At 40.7% G+C, this 15,186-nt stretch overlaps 2 protein-coding genes across 2 annotated transcripts in view; both read left to right on the top strand.

The window, feature by feature from the left end:
- Positions 1-329: 329 nt before the first annotated feature.
- LOC133069570 (guanine nucleotide-binding protein G(I)/G(S)/G(O) subunit gamma-5-like) lies at positions 330-536 on the top strand. Its single transcript, XM_061161188.1, has one exon. The coding sequence runs from the start codon at positions 330-332 to the stop codon at positions 534-536; it is 207 nt and encodes a 68-aa protein (XP_061017171.1).
- Positions 537-2,981: 2,445 nt separating this feature from the next.
- CDC73 (cell division cycle 73) overlaps positions 2,982-15,186 on the top strand; it is a 95,964-nt gene continuing 83,759 nt past the window's right edge. Inside the window, exons 1-6 of the mRNA XM_061160010.1 lie at positions 2,982-3,152; positions 5,696-5,801; positions 9,315-9,384; positions 11,351-11,413; positions 11,493-11,545; positions 14,679-14,767. Coding sequence (XP_061015993.1) covers positions 3,022-3,152; positions 5,696-5,801; positions 9,315-9,384; positions 11,351-11,413; positions 11,493-11,545; positions 14,679-14,767 — 512 coding nt within the window. The 5' untranslated portion in view covers positions 2,982-3,021. The remainder of the gene's footprint in view (positions 3,153-5,695; positions 5,802-9,314; positions 9,385-11,350; positions 11,414-11,492; positions 11,546-14,678; positions 14,768-15,186) is intronic.

The raw sequence follows: 15,186 nt of genomic DNA, 5'->3' as shown, positions 1-15,186 counted from the left end.
TGGAAAGCAGTTTGAGGGTTCCTTAAAAGGTAAAAATAGAATTACCACATGATCCAGCAATCCCACTCCTAGATATGTATCTGGAGAAAACCCCAATTTGAAAAGATACATGCACCTCAATATTCATAGCAGCACCATTTACAATAGTAAAGACATGTAAGCAACCTAAATGAATGGATAAATAAGATATAGTATGCAATGTAATACTACTCGGCCATAAAAATAATGAAATAATGTCATTTGCAGCAATATGGATGGAGCTAGACATGATCACACTGAGTCAAAGAAAGACAAGTAGCCCGCAAATCTGCCATCTTTTCGAGTGCGCCATGTCTGGTTCATCCAGTGTCGCAGCTATGAAAAAAGTGGTTCAACAGCTCCGGCTGGAGGCCGAGCTCAATCGGGTGAAGTTCTCCCAGGCAGCTACAGATTTGAAACAGTTCTGTCTGCAGAATGCTCAACATGACCCTCTGCTGACTGGGGTATCTTCAAATACAAATCCCTTCAGGCCCCAGAAAGTCTGTTCCTTTTTGTAGTAAGACGAATCTTGACAAGGTTTTCCAAACCACTTTTCATAAACCAGTGAATATTCAAAGGAAAGCTAAATTTGAAGCCTGTACAAAAGCCTCTCTGTAACGTGCCATACTATACAAACTTGTACTTTTTCAGTCCTTAATGTCTACCTCTCTGAATATTCATAATTTTCTGTTTCACAAGGGTAATTATTTTATATACACTGATGGCAGCATACAATAAAATAATTAGTATTAAAAAAAGACAAGTAGTATGATATCACTTACATGTGGAATCTAAACTATGATACAAATGGACTTATTTACAAACAGAAAGAGACTCACAGATGTACAGAACAAACTTGGTTTACTTGGAGTTTGGGATTAGCAGATACAAACTACTATACATGAAACAGATAAACAACAATGGCTTACTGTATAGCCTAGGAAAATATATTCAATATCTTGTAATAAACTATAATAGAATAGAAAAAAAAGAATCATTACCCTTAAAAAAAAAAAACTTAATTTACCTCCAAAGAGAGACTGTTTTTGGTAATTGCTGTAAAATTGAGTGTTCATGTCCTCCTCAAATTCATAAGTTGAAATTCTAATTCCAGCATGACAGTACTAAGAGTGAGACCTTTGTGGGGGTGACTAGGACCTTACTCAAAAAAGACCTCAGAGACCGCTCTTCTTCCCACCACATGAAGATGCAATATGAAGACTCAGGTATTTGAAGCAGGAAGCAGGCTCTCACCAGACACTGAGTCTACTGGTGCCTTCATCTTGACTTCCTAGACTTCAGAGCTATCAGGAATAAATCCGTCTATAGGACACCTAGTATATGTCATTCTCCTGTAGCAGCCTTAATGGACTAAGCCATCATTTGTGTGGGAAATAAAGTTCAGTATCTTCTGAGGAGACTCTGACTCTCCTAATGTATCATAAAACCCTGACTTCCTTGAATTCCTCTGCGGTGAGATAGTCAAGTAGTACTGGATGCTCTGATATAAGTATAAATCCAGTAGATAGTACTGGGGATAAATAAAAGGTTCTTTTTTTAACGTGTTTGGGGTGAAGTTTAGGAAAATACTATTGTAACAGGAAAATTTACAGAATAGTCAAAATTTCTCAAATTCAGCTGCAAAATGGCTGAAGAGTGAATACAGAAAAGTGAACCACATTCTTCTATAGATCTCTCTGCAGTGCACATAACGAAAATTGCTTTCTTTCAAATCAGGTAAAAGAATTTGGTTACGTCAATTACAAAATTTACTTTTCCCCTTTTCTGCTATAGTAAGAGAAATTTTATTTTTTAATGGCCCATGGGATATGTTTAAGGCAGACATGCCACAGTACATTGAATTTATATCAATAAACTGAGCTTGCGTTCTCTAACTCTCCTATTAGCATCTCGGAAGACAGCTATTAAACTGTAGCCCCTTGAGGCTGGCCAGGAGAAGGGGACAAGATGGAAAAAGCCACCATCTATGGAACTGAGAGGAGGAAGATCCAATATTTATGATTTTTTTATTTGCGTGATGCTTTTACCTTCTTATACTAATTCCATGTTCTCCATTAACCAATTGATTCTGTGAGAAGGTGTGTAACTTGACTAAGGTCAAAAGGTAGCTAACAAACACCAGTGCCCCGGCATTGATCTTTGGCCTTTTCCACTAGGTGAGTCCACTAAAAACACAAAATAAAAAATAACCCTCAAAGCAACACCTTCCCCCAAACACCTTTCCCTTCTATGGGGGTTTATCAAGAGGCCATTTGCTAGGTAGGTCCGACCTGTCGGGACAGCAACCTTGGTTCTGCAAATCTCTCACCAGGCTGCAGCCTGGTTAAAGGAGAGACCACACTGCCCTGGCCAGGGGCCAACACTGCGGGGCCGTCGAGGAGCACCCAGTGCGCGCTCTGGGGACTGAGGTCCCAGAGCCTCCGCGCAGGTGCGCGCGCACCTGTCGCCTGCCGCGTGCGCGCTGAGCGTGGAGGGCGGGTCGGGGGCGGGGGGGGGGGGGGGGCGGAAAGGAGGATGAGGTACGTGCTCCCGCGCGTGCGCCGGGCAAAGCTTCCCCGTACGTGCGTCGTACGTGGGCGCGGCGTCCCCGCGCCCTGTGAGTTGCGGGCCGGGAGTCGGCCCCGCGCGCCAAGTGGGTGTCTGGGCGGGGCGTTTCCCGGGCGGGCGCGGCGCCCCCTGGTGGCGGGCGGCGGCGGCGGCGCGCGCGGTCAGGCGTTCTCCGCGGGCAGCCCGCGGCGGGGCCTTGCCTCCTAGCGCGGGGTCCTCGGCGGCCTGGGTGGCTCCTTCCCCCGCTGCTGTCGTAGGCGCGGACGGCTGCCAGTGCGGCTGCAGTTGGCTCGCGGCGGCGGCGGCGGCGGCGGCGGCGGCGGCGGCCGAGGCAGAGGGGCGGGGAGGGGGGTGGTTTGAGGCGACAGCCGAAGGGGGCGGCGGGCGCGGCGGCGGCGGCGGGGCCCGGGGCCGGCGGCGGCGAGGGGGGCGAAGATGGCGGACGTGCTCAGCGTCCTGCGACAGTACAACATCCAGAAGAAGGAGATTGTGGTGAAAGGGGACGAAGTGATCTTCGGCGAGTTCTCCTGGCCCAAGAATGTGAAGACCAACTATGTAGTTTGGGGGTGAGTCTGCTGCGGCCGGGGGCAGGGCTGGGCGCCCCCGCCCCCCCCCCTCTTCGAACCCCTCCCCCCCGCTCCCCTTGGGTATGGAGGGAAACGGGTGCTCCGGGGAAAAGTTTTCCCGGGAGCAGAAGTTGCAGCTCGTCTGTGAGGGGGGCGCCGGAGGAGCGGCGTCCGGAGGGGTCTCTCCTCCGCGGCTCCGTGTGGAGGTTTCTGTCTCCGTGTGGAGGTCGCTGCCCCTGTGTGTGGAGAGCCGGCCGGGTGCATAGGTGCATATGAAGGAGCGCCCCGCCGGGTCCTCGGGCGGCTCTTTTTGTCCTTTAGTTGTTTGTTTTTTTTAATCTCCTCTCGGAGGCTGTTCTGCGATGGTCTCTGCTGCCCCTTTGCAGCTCCCGGTCGGTTCCGTCTCCTTTCGCTATTCCCTCAAGCAGAGAGAGACGGGAACCCACTCCGTCAGGTTAGGACGGAAAAGAGATTTCGGCGACCTGGGACGAGTTGTCGGAATCTGTTGGAGGTGAAGGCAGGGGTCTCCCTCAGGGAGAAAGTTCCTGCTGAAATGAAGTCAACTTCGCCGTTCTAAATGGGGAACGAATGGAGTGTGCGATTGGGGGCAAATGTGCGTGAAGAGAGTGTGTCTGGGAATGTGGATCCCGGTGGGGGTTGCCCGAGTTTCAGTCCTGAAGGAAGACACCCCCGAGGGGAGGTCTGTGGGTAACCTACATGGGAAAAGTATCTGAAAAAGAAGATATATGCATATATATTGCAAAAGGAAAAAAAGGTCTGATCATCGTGAGGGGCTTTTTGAGTGAGCCCTCTCAGCGGCGTTTCCTTTGGATAGCTAGAACCCTAGACAGAAACATCCGTACTTATTTTGCTTGATTGAATGGGAGCAGTGGGCTTTAGCAAGAGTTGATGAAAAGCTAGGGGAAGTTTAGTTCCTTGGTTTTTATTTATTTATTTTTTTGCATCATGGGCTTACGGTTTAATTAGCTTTGTGGAGATGGGTAAAATCATTCTGAGTTTTCTGTGTTTTTTTTTTTTTCCCTTTCAAAAAGAACTTGCACAGGCAGATTTACATTTTAAAAACAAATTAACAGTTTATGTGAAGAAAAGTCTATTTGATTTGGGGAGTACCAAGCTGGAAGAGGTTAGGAGTCCTCTGCCCCACACACTGTAGGAGCTCGGCATGATTGAATTTTTAACTGATTGGTTTTTCTTTAAAAAATGGTTGAATATTCACAGCGTAAGGCTGTTCAATCCGAGAACTGGAAAAAATTTTGAGAACCTGGGTCGGTGCCTCAAAGGAGGTTATCTCAGTCAGAGTGGAAGAGATGACACATAACTTGATAAGAATCGAATTCCAGTCCCTAAAGAGAGCAATCACTTCTAGCTGGGAAAGTTTTCATAGAAGTGTGTTTGACCTATGGACATGCTAGGTTTTTCTTGAATAAATGAATGAACAAATGTTAAGGGATGGATAGGAATTCTGAGGGCGAAGTAGTGGGCTAGGTCTTTCCAGCTGAGGGAACTGCATGCTTAAAGACTTGAGAGCTGGAAAGGAAATGTTTTGATAGCTGAGTGAAGTCAGTAGTAAGAAAAGAGCGCTTAGAACAGTAGATTTCAAACTTTCGCAGCAGTGAATCACAACAGTATATGTATTTTCATTGAGTGTTATTCTCTGTGTATATGGAAATGCAAACATATGCATGAAATTAATATTTACCCTTACTGAATGCAGTGCATTGTTTTTTATAATATATCATGAAGAGATACAACTTGTTATTCCTGTATTATATACTTCATAGTACAGTGATTGATAAGTGATATGTGGTTTGAGGTATACTGATTTAGAGAAAAACTGGAAATAGAGGCTAGAAAAATAAGTTTGGGACTGATTATATTGGGCCATATTCAGATGAATTTAAGCAATATGTTGATATTTCTAGGTGGGGAGAATGTAATAGGACAGTCAGATTGGACACTAACATTTGTTGAGCAAGTAGTATTATGTATTTGCATGAAAGAGCTTGCACTCCTGGATGACTTTGTTTTATCACAGGTAGAATTAGTTTTGGTTTTACATCACTGATTTAATTTGAGAGAAGTCGTAAGAATCATATCTCTGAAGTTAACTGTAGTATTAAAGAATGTTGGTAAGGGTGTTTTCTCAGCAGAATCTTACTTAGAAAACATGGTATGTTTCTTGCAAGTTTAGCCTAAGTGACTAGTGTTTCTTTTAATCAGTTTGCTTCTCTTATGGATCCTTCCTGATTAGGTTTCTCTATTGACAAAGCCCAGAAGCTAATTTGTACCAAATTCTAAAAAGTCTGTAGTAATAAAGTTTGAATAGTACTTTCCTTACCTCTTGCTTTTTGTCATTGTTTCCATTTGTGTCCCTTTTGCCCAAATGACATTTTCACTTATTAGGTTTCATACTCTTAAGAATATCTTTTGTTGGATAGCAGTGTGTGTAGATAATACTATATGATTAAGCCCAAGGAGTTGTATTAGAATTGTGAGTAAAAATCTTGTCTTAATCATTTCAGGACTGGGAAGGAAGGCCAACCTAGAGAGTACTACACATTGGATTCGATCTTATTTCTGCTAAATAATGTGCACCTATCTCATCCTGTCTATGTCCGACGTGCAGCTGTAAGTAGAATTCATTTAGAGACTTGTTTTGAATTTGATAGTTGATCCTATTTGGTGATAATTTCCCTGAAGAGTTTCAGATCAAAAGAATGAAAGGTTTATTTGTAAGAAAGTCTCCTGGGGGGTCAAAAATAGATCAATTTAATTTATGTGGATTTTTTAAAATTTGTGATTTTTTTTTTTTTTTAAACTTGTGAGTTGTGGGTAATGTTTATAGCAGTAGGAGTTTCAGAGTTGTTTTTTAGGGATGTTTTAAAAATTGAGTAAGCCTGTGGGAAGATCCTGATATTCAGAACTCTAGTTTCAGTTCAGTTCAGTTCAGTTCAGTTGCTCAGTCGTGTCCGACTGTTTGTGATCCCATGGACTGCAGCACTCCAGGCCTCCCTGTCCATCACCAACTCCCGGAGCCTACTCAAACTCATGTCCGTCGTACCGGTGATAGCCATCCAACCATCTCATCCTCTGTCATCCCCTTTTCCTCCCACCTTCAATCTCTCCCAGCATCAGGGTCTTTTCCATTGAGTCGGTTCCTCACATCAGGTGGCCAAAGTATTGGAGTTTCAGCTTCAGCATCAGTCCTTCCAATGAATATTCAGGACTGATCTCCTTTAGGATGGACTGGTTGGATTTCCTTGCAGTCCAAGGGACTCTCAAGAGTCTTCTCTAGCACTGCAATTCAAAAGCATCAATTCTTTGGAACTCAGCTTTCTTTATAGTCCAACTGTCACATCCATACATGACTACTGGAAAAACCATAGCTTTGAGTAGTCGGATCTTTGTTGGCAAAGTAGTATCTCTGCTTTTTAATATGCTGTCTAGGTTGGTCATAGCTTTTCTTGCAAGGAGCAAGCGTCTTTTAATTTCATGACGGTAGTCACCATCTGCAGTGATTTTGGAGCTCTAGTTTAATCTCAAAGAAAAAAGGATTTTTTGGCATCAAAAAGAGTCAAGTTAGTAGACAGCTTCCCCTCCTCCCCCCTTTTTTTCCTTTTTTCAGGGATTAGAGTCCTTACTACTGGACTGCTGGGAACCCAGTAGACGGCTTTTTAAAATGAATTTTTAATCAACAAACATTTTTCATTATTGATAAATTTATTTGTTTTCAGATGCTTGAAATGTGCCTGCTTTCTGCCTCAGAGTGCTTGAACACTGCTTCTCTGAACAAGAAATATATATTTAGTGTCAAGTGTGTATTGAAAAATGCAATATGTGGGGTGAAATTATTTGTGACTTGGGAAATTGTGGTATAAAATAGAAGCATCGTGCTCTATAAAGCTATGTTAACTCAGATCTTTAAAAATGAAATCAGGCACTGATTAGAATGTTTTGTTGAATAGGTCCATTCATTTTGAGCTAATAAAGATAGTCCAGACTCTTAGTTTAGGTTTACATTATATTTCTGGGGAATGACTATAGCACATAACTGATGCCCTAATTGTTACTGTGGTCCTTAGGACCTTTGGTCACATAAGGTTTAACTATCATTTCTCTTGAATATTTGCTAGATCGAAAGGGTAGAATTTGGAAAGTAGGGTTCTACAAAATTTTTAACTCCTTTGTTGCTTTTTCTTTTGAGCAGACTTTCTGAAACAACTTTTCCTGACTCATAGCCCGTATTTTCTGTTGGTGATAACGTAATACATAATTCATTAGTGACTGAATGATCAAGTGTATTTTCAAACTTAGATATAGTAATTTAAAGAAAATTCAAATCTTTTAACTGTTAATGGTAGTCCATGTAGACTAGTTTTTAAAAACAAGCCCAAAACCTGTGCGCTCTTACTTGTTTATACTCATAAGCAGAAATTAAAATATAACCTAACTTTAAAAAAAAATTAATTTCAAGTGATTAAATATTGTTTATCTCATATCATCAAGGTGTATGTGCAGAATATTTGGTGCAGTAAAATATGGTCAGTTTTCAGTATAAGGTAATTACCCAAAATATTAACGATGCTTATTCGTTGTCGCCTATATAGAGTAACAGAGAGTTTATAACTATAATCTTGTAACAAGCTTTTCCCTGTGCTCTGCCATTGTTTGTTTACATTACATTCCCCACAAACTGGGGAAAACTGTAGTAATGACCAGAATTCATTGAGTTTATTGTCCAAGGACGACTTGGTGCCTAAAGTATACAGTTTTATTTGTTTTGCTCACCTCTTTACAAATTGCTAACAGAGAATAAAGGAAACCTACTCATTTAGCACAATAGACACATTTTCCAGATTTAATTTTTTACTCTTTTTCTCCTGCTTACAAAATTTATACACACTCAAGGGTAAGAAAAGAGACGTAATGTAGAAAGTAAACAGCTGTCATTAACATTTTACTGTATAGTCTCCTAAATTTTTTCCCATGCCTAAACAACACGTACCTGTTTTTTAGTCATTTTCTTTATTGAAGTATAGTCAGCATGCAATAGTAGTTTCAGGTGTACAACATAGTGACTCGATATTTTATACATTGTGACTTGATGACCACAGTGAGTCTACCTGGTAACTGTCTGTTATCATACAACATCTTTACAGTATTGTTGGCTATACTCCTTATGCTATGCATTACATTCCCATGACTTCATAATCGGATTGATTGTTTTTTGATGTTGAGTTGTGTGAGTTATTCTATTTTGGAGGCTAATCCCTTATTGAATATATTGTTTGCAGATATCTTCTGCCATTCAGGAGGTTGCCTTTTCATTTTGTTGATGGTTTCCTTCATGGTGCAAAAGCTTTTTAATTTGATGTAGTCCATTTGTTTATTTTTTTATTTTGTTGCCCTTACCTGAGGAGGCAGATCCAGAAAAATACTGCTAAGATTCATGTCAAAGAACACACTGCTTGTATTTTCTCCTGGAGTTTTATTGTTGTATTTAATCCATTTTGAGTTTGTTTTTGTATATGTTATAAGAAAGTGGCCCAGTTTGATTCTTGTTCCTGTAACAGTCCAGTTTTCCAAGCACCATTTATTGAAAAGCCTGTCTTTTCCCCAGTGTATATTCTTGGGACATGTACTCACTGTTAATTACGAAAATTTAGTTTTAGTGGCTAATTTAGTTTATTTGAAAGAGTTCAAGTACCATATTTTGAGGAGGTGTGGTTAGGGTGTGAGAAACAAAGGCACTTTGGAAAGCTTAAATAAAATGAGCAGTCTATGGGACTAAATCCAAAACATCATGAGTAGAATTAATAAATGCTTAGAATAATCCAAGGGAAAAAATAAGAATATAATTCATATTTTGAAGAGGGCTAGGGTTATTGTTTCATTTCTAATGGTTATCTTTTGTATATGTTACTGGAATTTTGAGAATAAAGTTACCAAAAATTAATATGCTTAAACATTTTCAAGATTTTATTAGATTTGTTCTGTCCGGTTATTTTCTAGAAATATGATTCTAATATATGTTGCCAAGATAAGTTGGAATAAAATTCAGGTGTTAAATGTTGTTTAACTTTACTAAAGTTTCTTATAATTGTTATTGATTTGATATCTATTTAAAAATTTTGACTTTAGACCGAAAATATTCCAGTGGTTAGAAGACCTGACCGAAAAGATCTACTCGGATATCTTAATGGTGAAGCATGTGAGTAATTTTTAAGTTGCTCTCACTGTTAAACAGGCATTGGTTTCCACTCCCTGTGAAATAAGAATCAGTGGGGAGAGATTGTGAATGCTCATTATAAACTTCCCCTACCTGCAACTCTGTCCACGAGCTGCTTTCTCTTTCCTGTTACCATGTATGTACTTTACTCCTAGGACCAGCTAGCCCTTCCCTGCATATGGAGTCCATCACCTTTTGCTCTCTCAGAGACTTTTCCTTTGTAAATTTTGCTTCTCTCTTGCATCATCAGTTCTCTTCTAAATCATTCCCTTTAGGATGTACACAGTAATATCTCTCATTAAAAACTTTTTTTAAACTCCCTCCTTCCTATTTGCTGGGCTTCCCAGGTGGTGCTAGTGGTAAAGAACCTGCCTGCCGATTCAGGAGACATAAGATGCAGGTTCTATCTCTGGGTAGGAAAGATCCCCTGAGGAGGAAATGGAAACCCACTCCAGTATTCTTGCCTGGAGAATCCCATGGACAGAGGAGCCTGGCGATACAGTCCATGGGGTCGCAAAAAGTGGAGCACAACTGAGTAGACTTAGCACACGCGTGCTTCCTGTTCTCTGCTGCTCCAGTTTTCTTCTTTTTGTTACAAAATTCTTTGCAAGAGTTGGGTGGTATCACTGCTTCCTCTTTACCTCTGATTCTCTCTTGAGTCTACCTTTTTCCTCACTGTCCCACTCAAATCACTCTTACAAGGTCAATGCTGACGCATGATTGGCAGATCCTTTGGTCTCTGCTTTTCACAGCTAACCTGACCTCAGTAGCATTTGATACTGTTGACTGCTTACTCCCCTTTGGAAAGCTTTTCTTGACTTGCCATTTGGGGCAACAGACTCTTGAGGTTCTCTTTCTACTCATTGTCCACCTCACTTTTTTTTTCTTGATTCCTTATCTCCAACATTGACGTATTACTGAGCTTCACATTTATAAATTGACTGTCAGCATCTTCTCTTGGGTATTGAACAGGCGTCTGAAATGTAACATATCTTAAATAGAGTGCTGACTCCCTCTTTCCCTTCTCGCCACAGAAAGAGGGGGTCTGGTCTCCCAGTGTTCCCATCTCAGCAAATGGTCCCTGATTCATGTAGTGGCTTAGGCTGCAAATCCTGGAGAAATCTTTGATTCCTATACTGTCACAGCTCACATCCTTTACACCAGCTCCACCAGCCAAATCCTTTCTTTATCTTTGAAAGCATGACAGGTTCTTAGCATCGGATGACCACCCTGATCCACCTTCTTCCTGCGACCATTGCACAGCCCTCTTGAAGGTCTTGCTGTTCGTTTCCTACCGTGTAGTCTCTGAGCACCACTTAGAGGGGCCTGTTTTAGAAGAGCATCTGAACTTGATCGTGTCACTCACCTGCTCAAGGCGGTCCTGTGCCTTCCCATCACGCTTGGAATACAGCTCATCCTCCTTCCCTGACCTGCCCAGCCATGCTTCTGCTCATCTCTGTGACCTCTTGGGCTCTCAGTGTCCCTGGTTCTTGTAGCTTTTCTGACTTGAGATCCTATGCACTTGCCATTCCCTCTGTGTTACGCTTTGTTTCACGTTGTCACGTGGCTCACTACTCGCCACCTGATTCAGAGCTGTGTGCTAATGTTGATCCCTCGTGAATTAGTACATACATTTATATTTTTATTTATGTTTTCTTACACTTCTACATACCTACATTGTATTATGTGGGAGTATGTTCCTTGTAGCTGATTTCCGTCAGATTGTAACTTAAAGGGTCAAAAATAGTTTGACCTCTTAACATACTTTCTATTACAGGTCAATCTTATTTATAATAAAATGCCTTTACAAACTTGCTTTAAAACAGTTTTTTAAGAGACATAATCCTATATTAAGAAAGGTAACAGGTCTTGAGTATTTCCCTTGCATTAATTTCTAATCTACATATTCAAATATTTATCCTCTCAAAGTATCTTTTTAAATCTTCAGCAACATCGGCCAGTATAGACAGAAGTGCCCCTCTAGAAATAGGTCTGCAGAGATCTACTCAAGGTATGTCTTGTTTCATGTTTATACTGAATTTTCAAACACCTATCCCCAAACTGTACATTAATTTCTTTTTTTCTTACAGTCAAACGAGCTGCAGATGAAGTTTTGGCAGAAGCAAAAAAACCACGAATTGAGGTAATAGAACTTTATTTTTAAAGTGATTCTTTTTTTTTTTTATTTAAATGGAGACTGGAATTGTGTAGTAGTAAGAATTCTTTGCTCATTGTAGTCCTAAGAGCTTTTTTTCTTGAAAAGTGGTTATATTGACAGTTGATTAATAAGTAGCTTGAGCTCTTACATTCTATAAGATCTCTCACATACAGGCTGCATGATGGACAAATTATTTTCTTTGCCTTTATATCCTTATCGATGAAAGTGTTGGACTAGATGGTAGTCAGAGCCTTTTTCTATAAAGGGCCAGACAGGCCCTCCTTCAGGCTTTTGGGGCCTCGTCTTCATCCAGCCCCTCCCCTCTGCACTGTAGGCAGAGCAGCATGTGAATGACGAGGCGAGGCTGTACTCCAAAAAACCTTCATAAAACGGGCGATGGGCCAGATTTGACCTTTGTGTTGTGGTTCAGTTTCCCTTGGAATAGGTGGTGTGGGAGTTTGCTCCCCTCTGAAGAGCTGTGAACAGTTCCTTTTTCCAATGTTGACTTATCAGGTTAGATGATTTGGTAGTATTTTATAGCCAGCAAGTGGAATATTACTGTTGGTAAACAAGGACAGTGCATGTTGAATAGAACCCTGTAAGAAATGCAGTAAATGTTGAAAAGATAATTTATTGACTAGCTCAGTTGTCTTAAAACTTTACGAAGTTTTAAAATGTTAGGAATTTAGATTGTATAATTATAGTACTGTTTATTTAAGTTTGTAACAAGCATCAGATCAGTTACATATAAACACTGTGAAAATGGAAGATCATGCATTAGAGGCTTGCTTAAAATCTGAGAAATGATTAAATCGGCTGTAAATAAATGACCAGTATAGGAATAACACTTGTAATCACTGGTAGGGTTAACATTACTAGAAACTGTAAGTCTTTTCATTTGACACTTGTGTAACAATCAAATAGTTGTACCTTTTGCCTGCTTCATGAACAGCAAAGCATCCACAGTTGGAGAAGGATAAGGAAAGTAACTCTTAGGAGCAAGGTTGGTTGTTAAATATATACAGTAGAATCACTGACAAAATATGATGCCAAGATTATGTAATTTTGCTTCAGTGTACTCTTGAGACTTGTTTTTTCAGATGATGATAGATAATTAGCTCATTGCTATTATTCTGCTCTAGGTGATCCTCTGTGTACTTCATGTACATTATTAACTCCTGTAGTCCTCACCATCGCCTCCTGAAGTTGGCAGTACCACACATGTCATCTGTGAGCTCACAGGCTCAGAGAGCAGTGACTTGCTGGGGTGCACATAACCGGGATTAGAGCCCAGGCAGTCTGGCTCCTGGCTGTTCCCCTCTGCTGGGTACAGATTTTGTGGCAGCAAAACTGAAATTTTCCACAACTGTTTGTGTGTGAAAGGAGGTTGTAACACATTGTGTACAAAATAAGTGAATTTAAAGATATGATTTATTGGGGAAAAACTGAAATTCATGGTTTAATTATTTGAAAGGGTTGAATGTAGCAGAATTGAAGATTTGCTAGGATTCTGATAACTTTAAAAACCAACAAGAAATAGCATAATAGAATTCTTTCCAGAGTATTTGTAGAGTTAGAATGAATTACATAAATAGCCATATTACACACCGAGAGTTTTCAGTTCAGTAAATATCTGTTGAGGGCCTGCTAGGCACTGTGCTAGCAGAGAGAAACTTTGGGATCTGGTTGAAACCTAGGCTGCAGTTGTCTTTAAAATCAGTCTCTTAAGGAATTTGAGTAATATGTGTTAAACCTTTATTTTAGGTGTATTTAACACATTTGTTGAGATATTAATCTTTGCATTCACCCCGGCAAGATGGCTGTTTTGAGTTTAACATGGTTAGACCATGTTAGAGCACAACATTTCTCTGGATCTGTAGAATCTACTGATGGATTTTATACAATTTCATATTCGTTAGCCATAGACACTGACTCTGGCTCTCAGTTTTCTCATTTGTTGAATGTAGGCATTAAACTAGATCAGAGTTAGTATGTTTTGTTTTTTAAGTAACCAAACACTTTTCAGACTTAACTTTCGCCTGAGATTCTAATATCTAAATCAGGTAGAAGCTGAGTTGCAAAGGTTCAAGTCAGGTATGAAGTGGCTCATGGGCACTTCGTAGGAAGTGCCTGGTGTTCTGAAGAAGATCCTTTGAAAAACATTCCGCTTTCACTTCTGGTGTTGTTCTGTGCTGAAAGAGCCAGGACCTGGGGCAACATACGGAAACCATCGGGATCCAAGGTGAAAGTCTTGACTGTGGTGAAGGCTTCTCATCAGTTCAGTCCAGTCACTCAGTCGTGTCTGACTCTCTGCAACCCTATGGACTGTAGCACGCCAGGCCTCCCTGTCCTTCACCATCTCCCAGAGCTTGCTCAAACTCATGTCCATTGAGTCCGTGATGCCATCCAACTATCTCATCCACTGTCATCCCCTTCTCCCACCTTCAATCTTTCCCAGCATCAGAGTCGTTTCCAGTGAGTCAGTTCTTCGCATCAGGAGGCCAAAGTATTGGAGTTTCAGCTTCAGCATCAGTCCTTCCAGTGAACATTTAGGACTGATAAAATTTAGCTATAAACTTTTCTGAGGAGAAGGAATTTTTTGTTGTATATTATCTTTCTGAGTAAGAGTAGCTATGATATACTATAAAAGAAGCCTTAGTCATAGGAAAAACTTAATAAAGTTTATTGTAATTTTTCAGTTCTAATCTTAGGTGCTCCAGCATACATTTGTTATTGTTTTTATGTTCAGTTCAGTCACTTAAGTCATGTCTGACTCTTTGCGACCCCCTGGACTGCAGCACGCCAGGCTTCCCGGTCCATCACTAACTCCCAGAGTTTACTCAAACTCCTGTCCATCAAGTCGGTGATGCCATCCAACCATCTCATTCTCTGTCGTCCCTTTCTCCTCCTGCCTTCAGTCTTTCCCAGCATCAGGGTCTTTTCCAATGAGTCGGTTCTTTATGTAACTAAAAGTATTTTAAAATTGACCCAAGGCCAGTGATGCCTGGGACTTTATAGGTGGGAACTTTGGTAAAAGTTACGTGCAGTGTTTATGGTGTTTTTGTTGTTCTAAAAGTTAAGTAAAATTTTAAAATATTTACTGACTGATTATTCTCAGGATGAAGAGTGTGTACGCCTTGATAAAGAGAGATTGGCTGCTCGTTTGGAGGGTCACAAAGAAGGGATTGTGCAGACTGAACAGATCAGGTAAGAATTTCTTTGGTAGAAAATAGGCAATTTAGGCAGTATATATAAGTGTATGTGGAAACAAGGGGTATTAACATGCTGTCTACATATATTGCATTCTTCAGCGTGTGTCTCCCTGCCCTCAGTTCGAAAGAAGATGCTCGATTATTTTTTCTGATGGAGGATTGAAGGCCATTGTGCTGCTTATGCTTTCTGGAAGTTTCTTGATTCTGTTACCGTATTGATCTTTTTAAAAATTATTCCATAATCCAAGCCACTCATTTATCATGAAATCTCTTGTTGGTTTATAGCAGTGGTCAGCAGACTTTTCCTGTAAAGTACCATATGTTAAATATTTACATTTAATGTGATTATTAACATGCTTAACTCTAGGTCAATAATTTGCTGTTGTTTTCTGCTTGTCTCTTTGTTCTTTCAAA

The sequence above is a fragment of the Dama dama genome, chromosome 14 (genome assembly GCF_033118175.1).
Source record: "Dama dama isolate Ldn47 chromosome 14, ASM3311817v1, whole genome shotgun sequence".
Classification (NCBI taxonomy): domain Eukaryota; kingdom Metazoa; phylum Chordata; class Mammalia; order Artiodactyla; family Cervidae; genus Dama; species Dama dama.
The sequence above is the reverse complement of the archived record's forward strand: the minus strand, read 5'-3'. Positions and strand labels throughout refer to the sequence as shown.

Coding starts and splice junctions, on each gene's coding strand:
- LOC133069570 (XM_061161188.1), top strand. CDS start 330: ATGTCTGGTTCATCCAGTGTCGCAGCTATGAAAAAAGTGGTTCAACAG.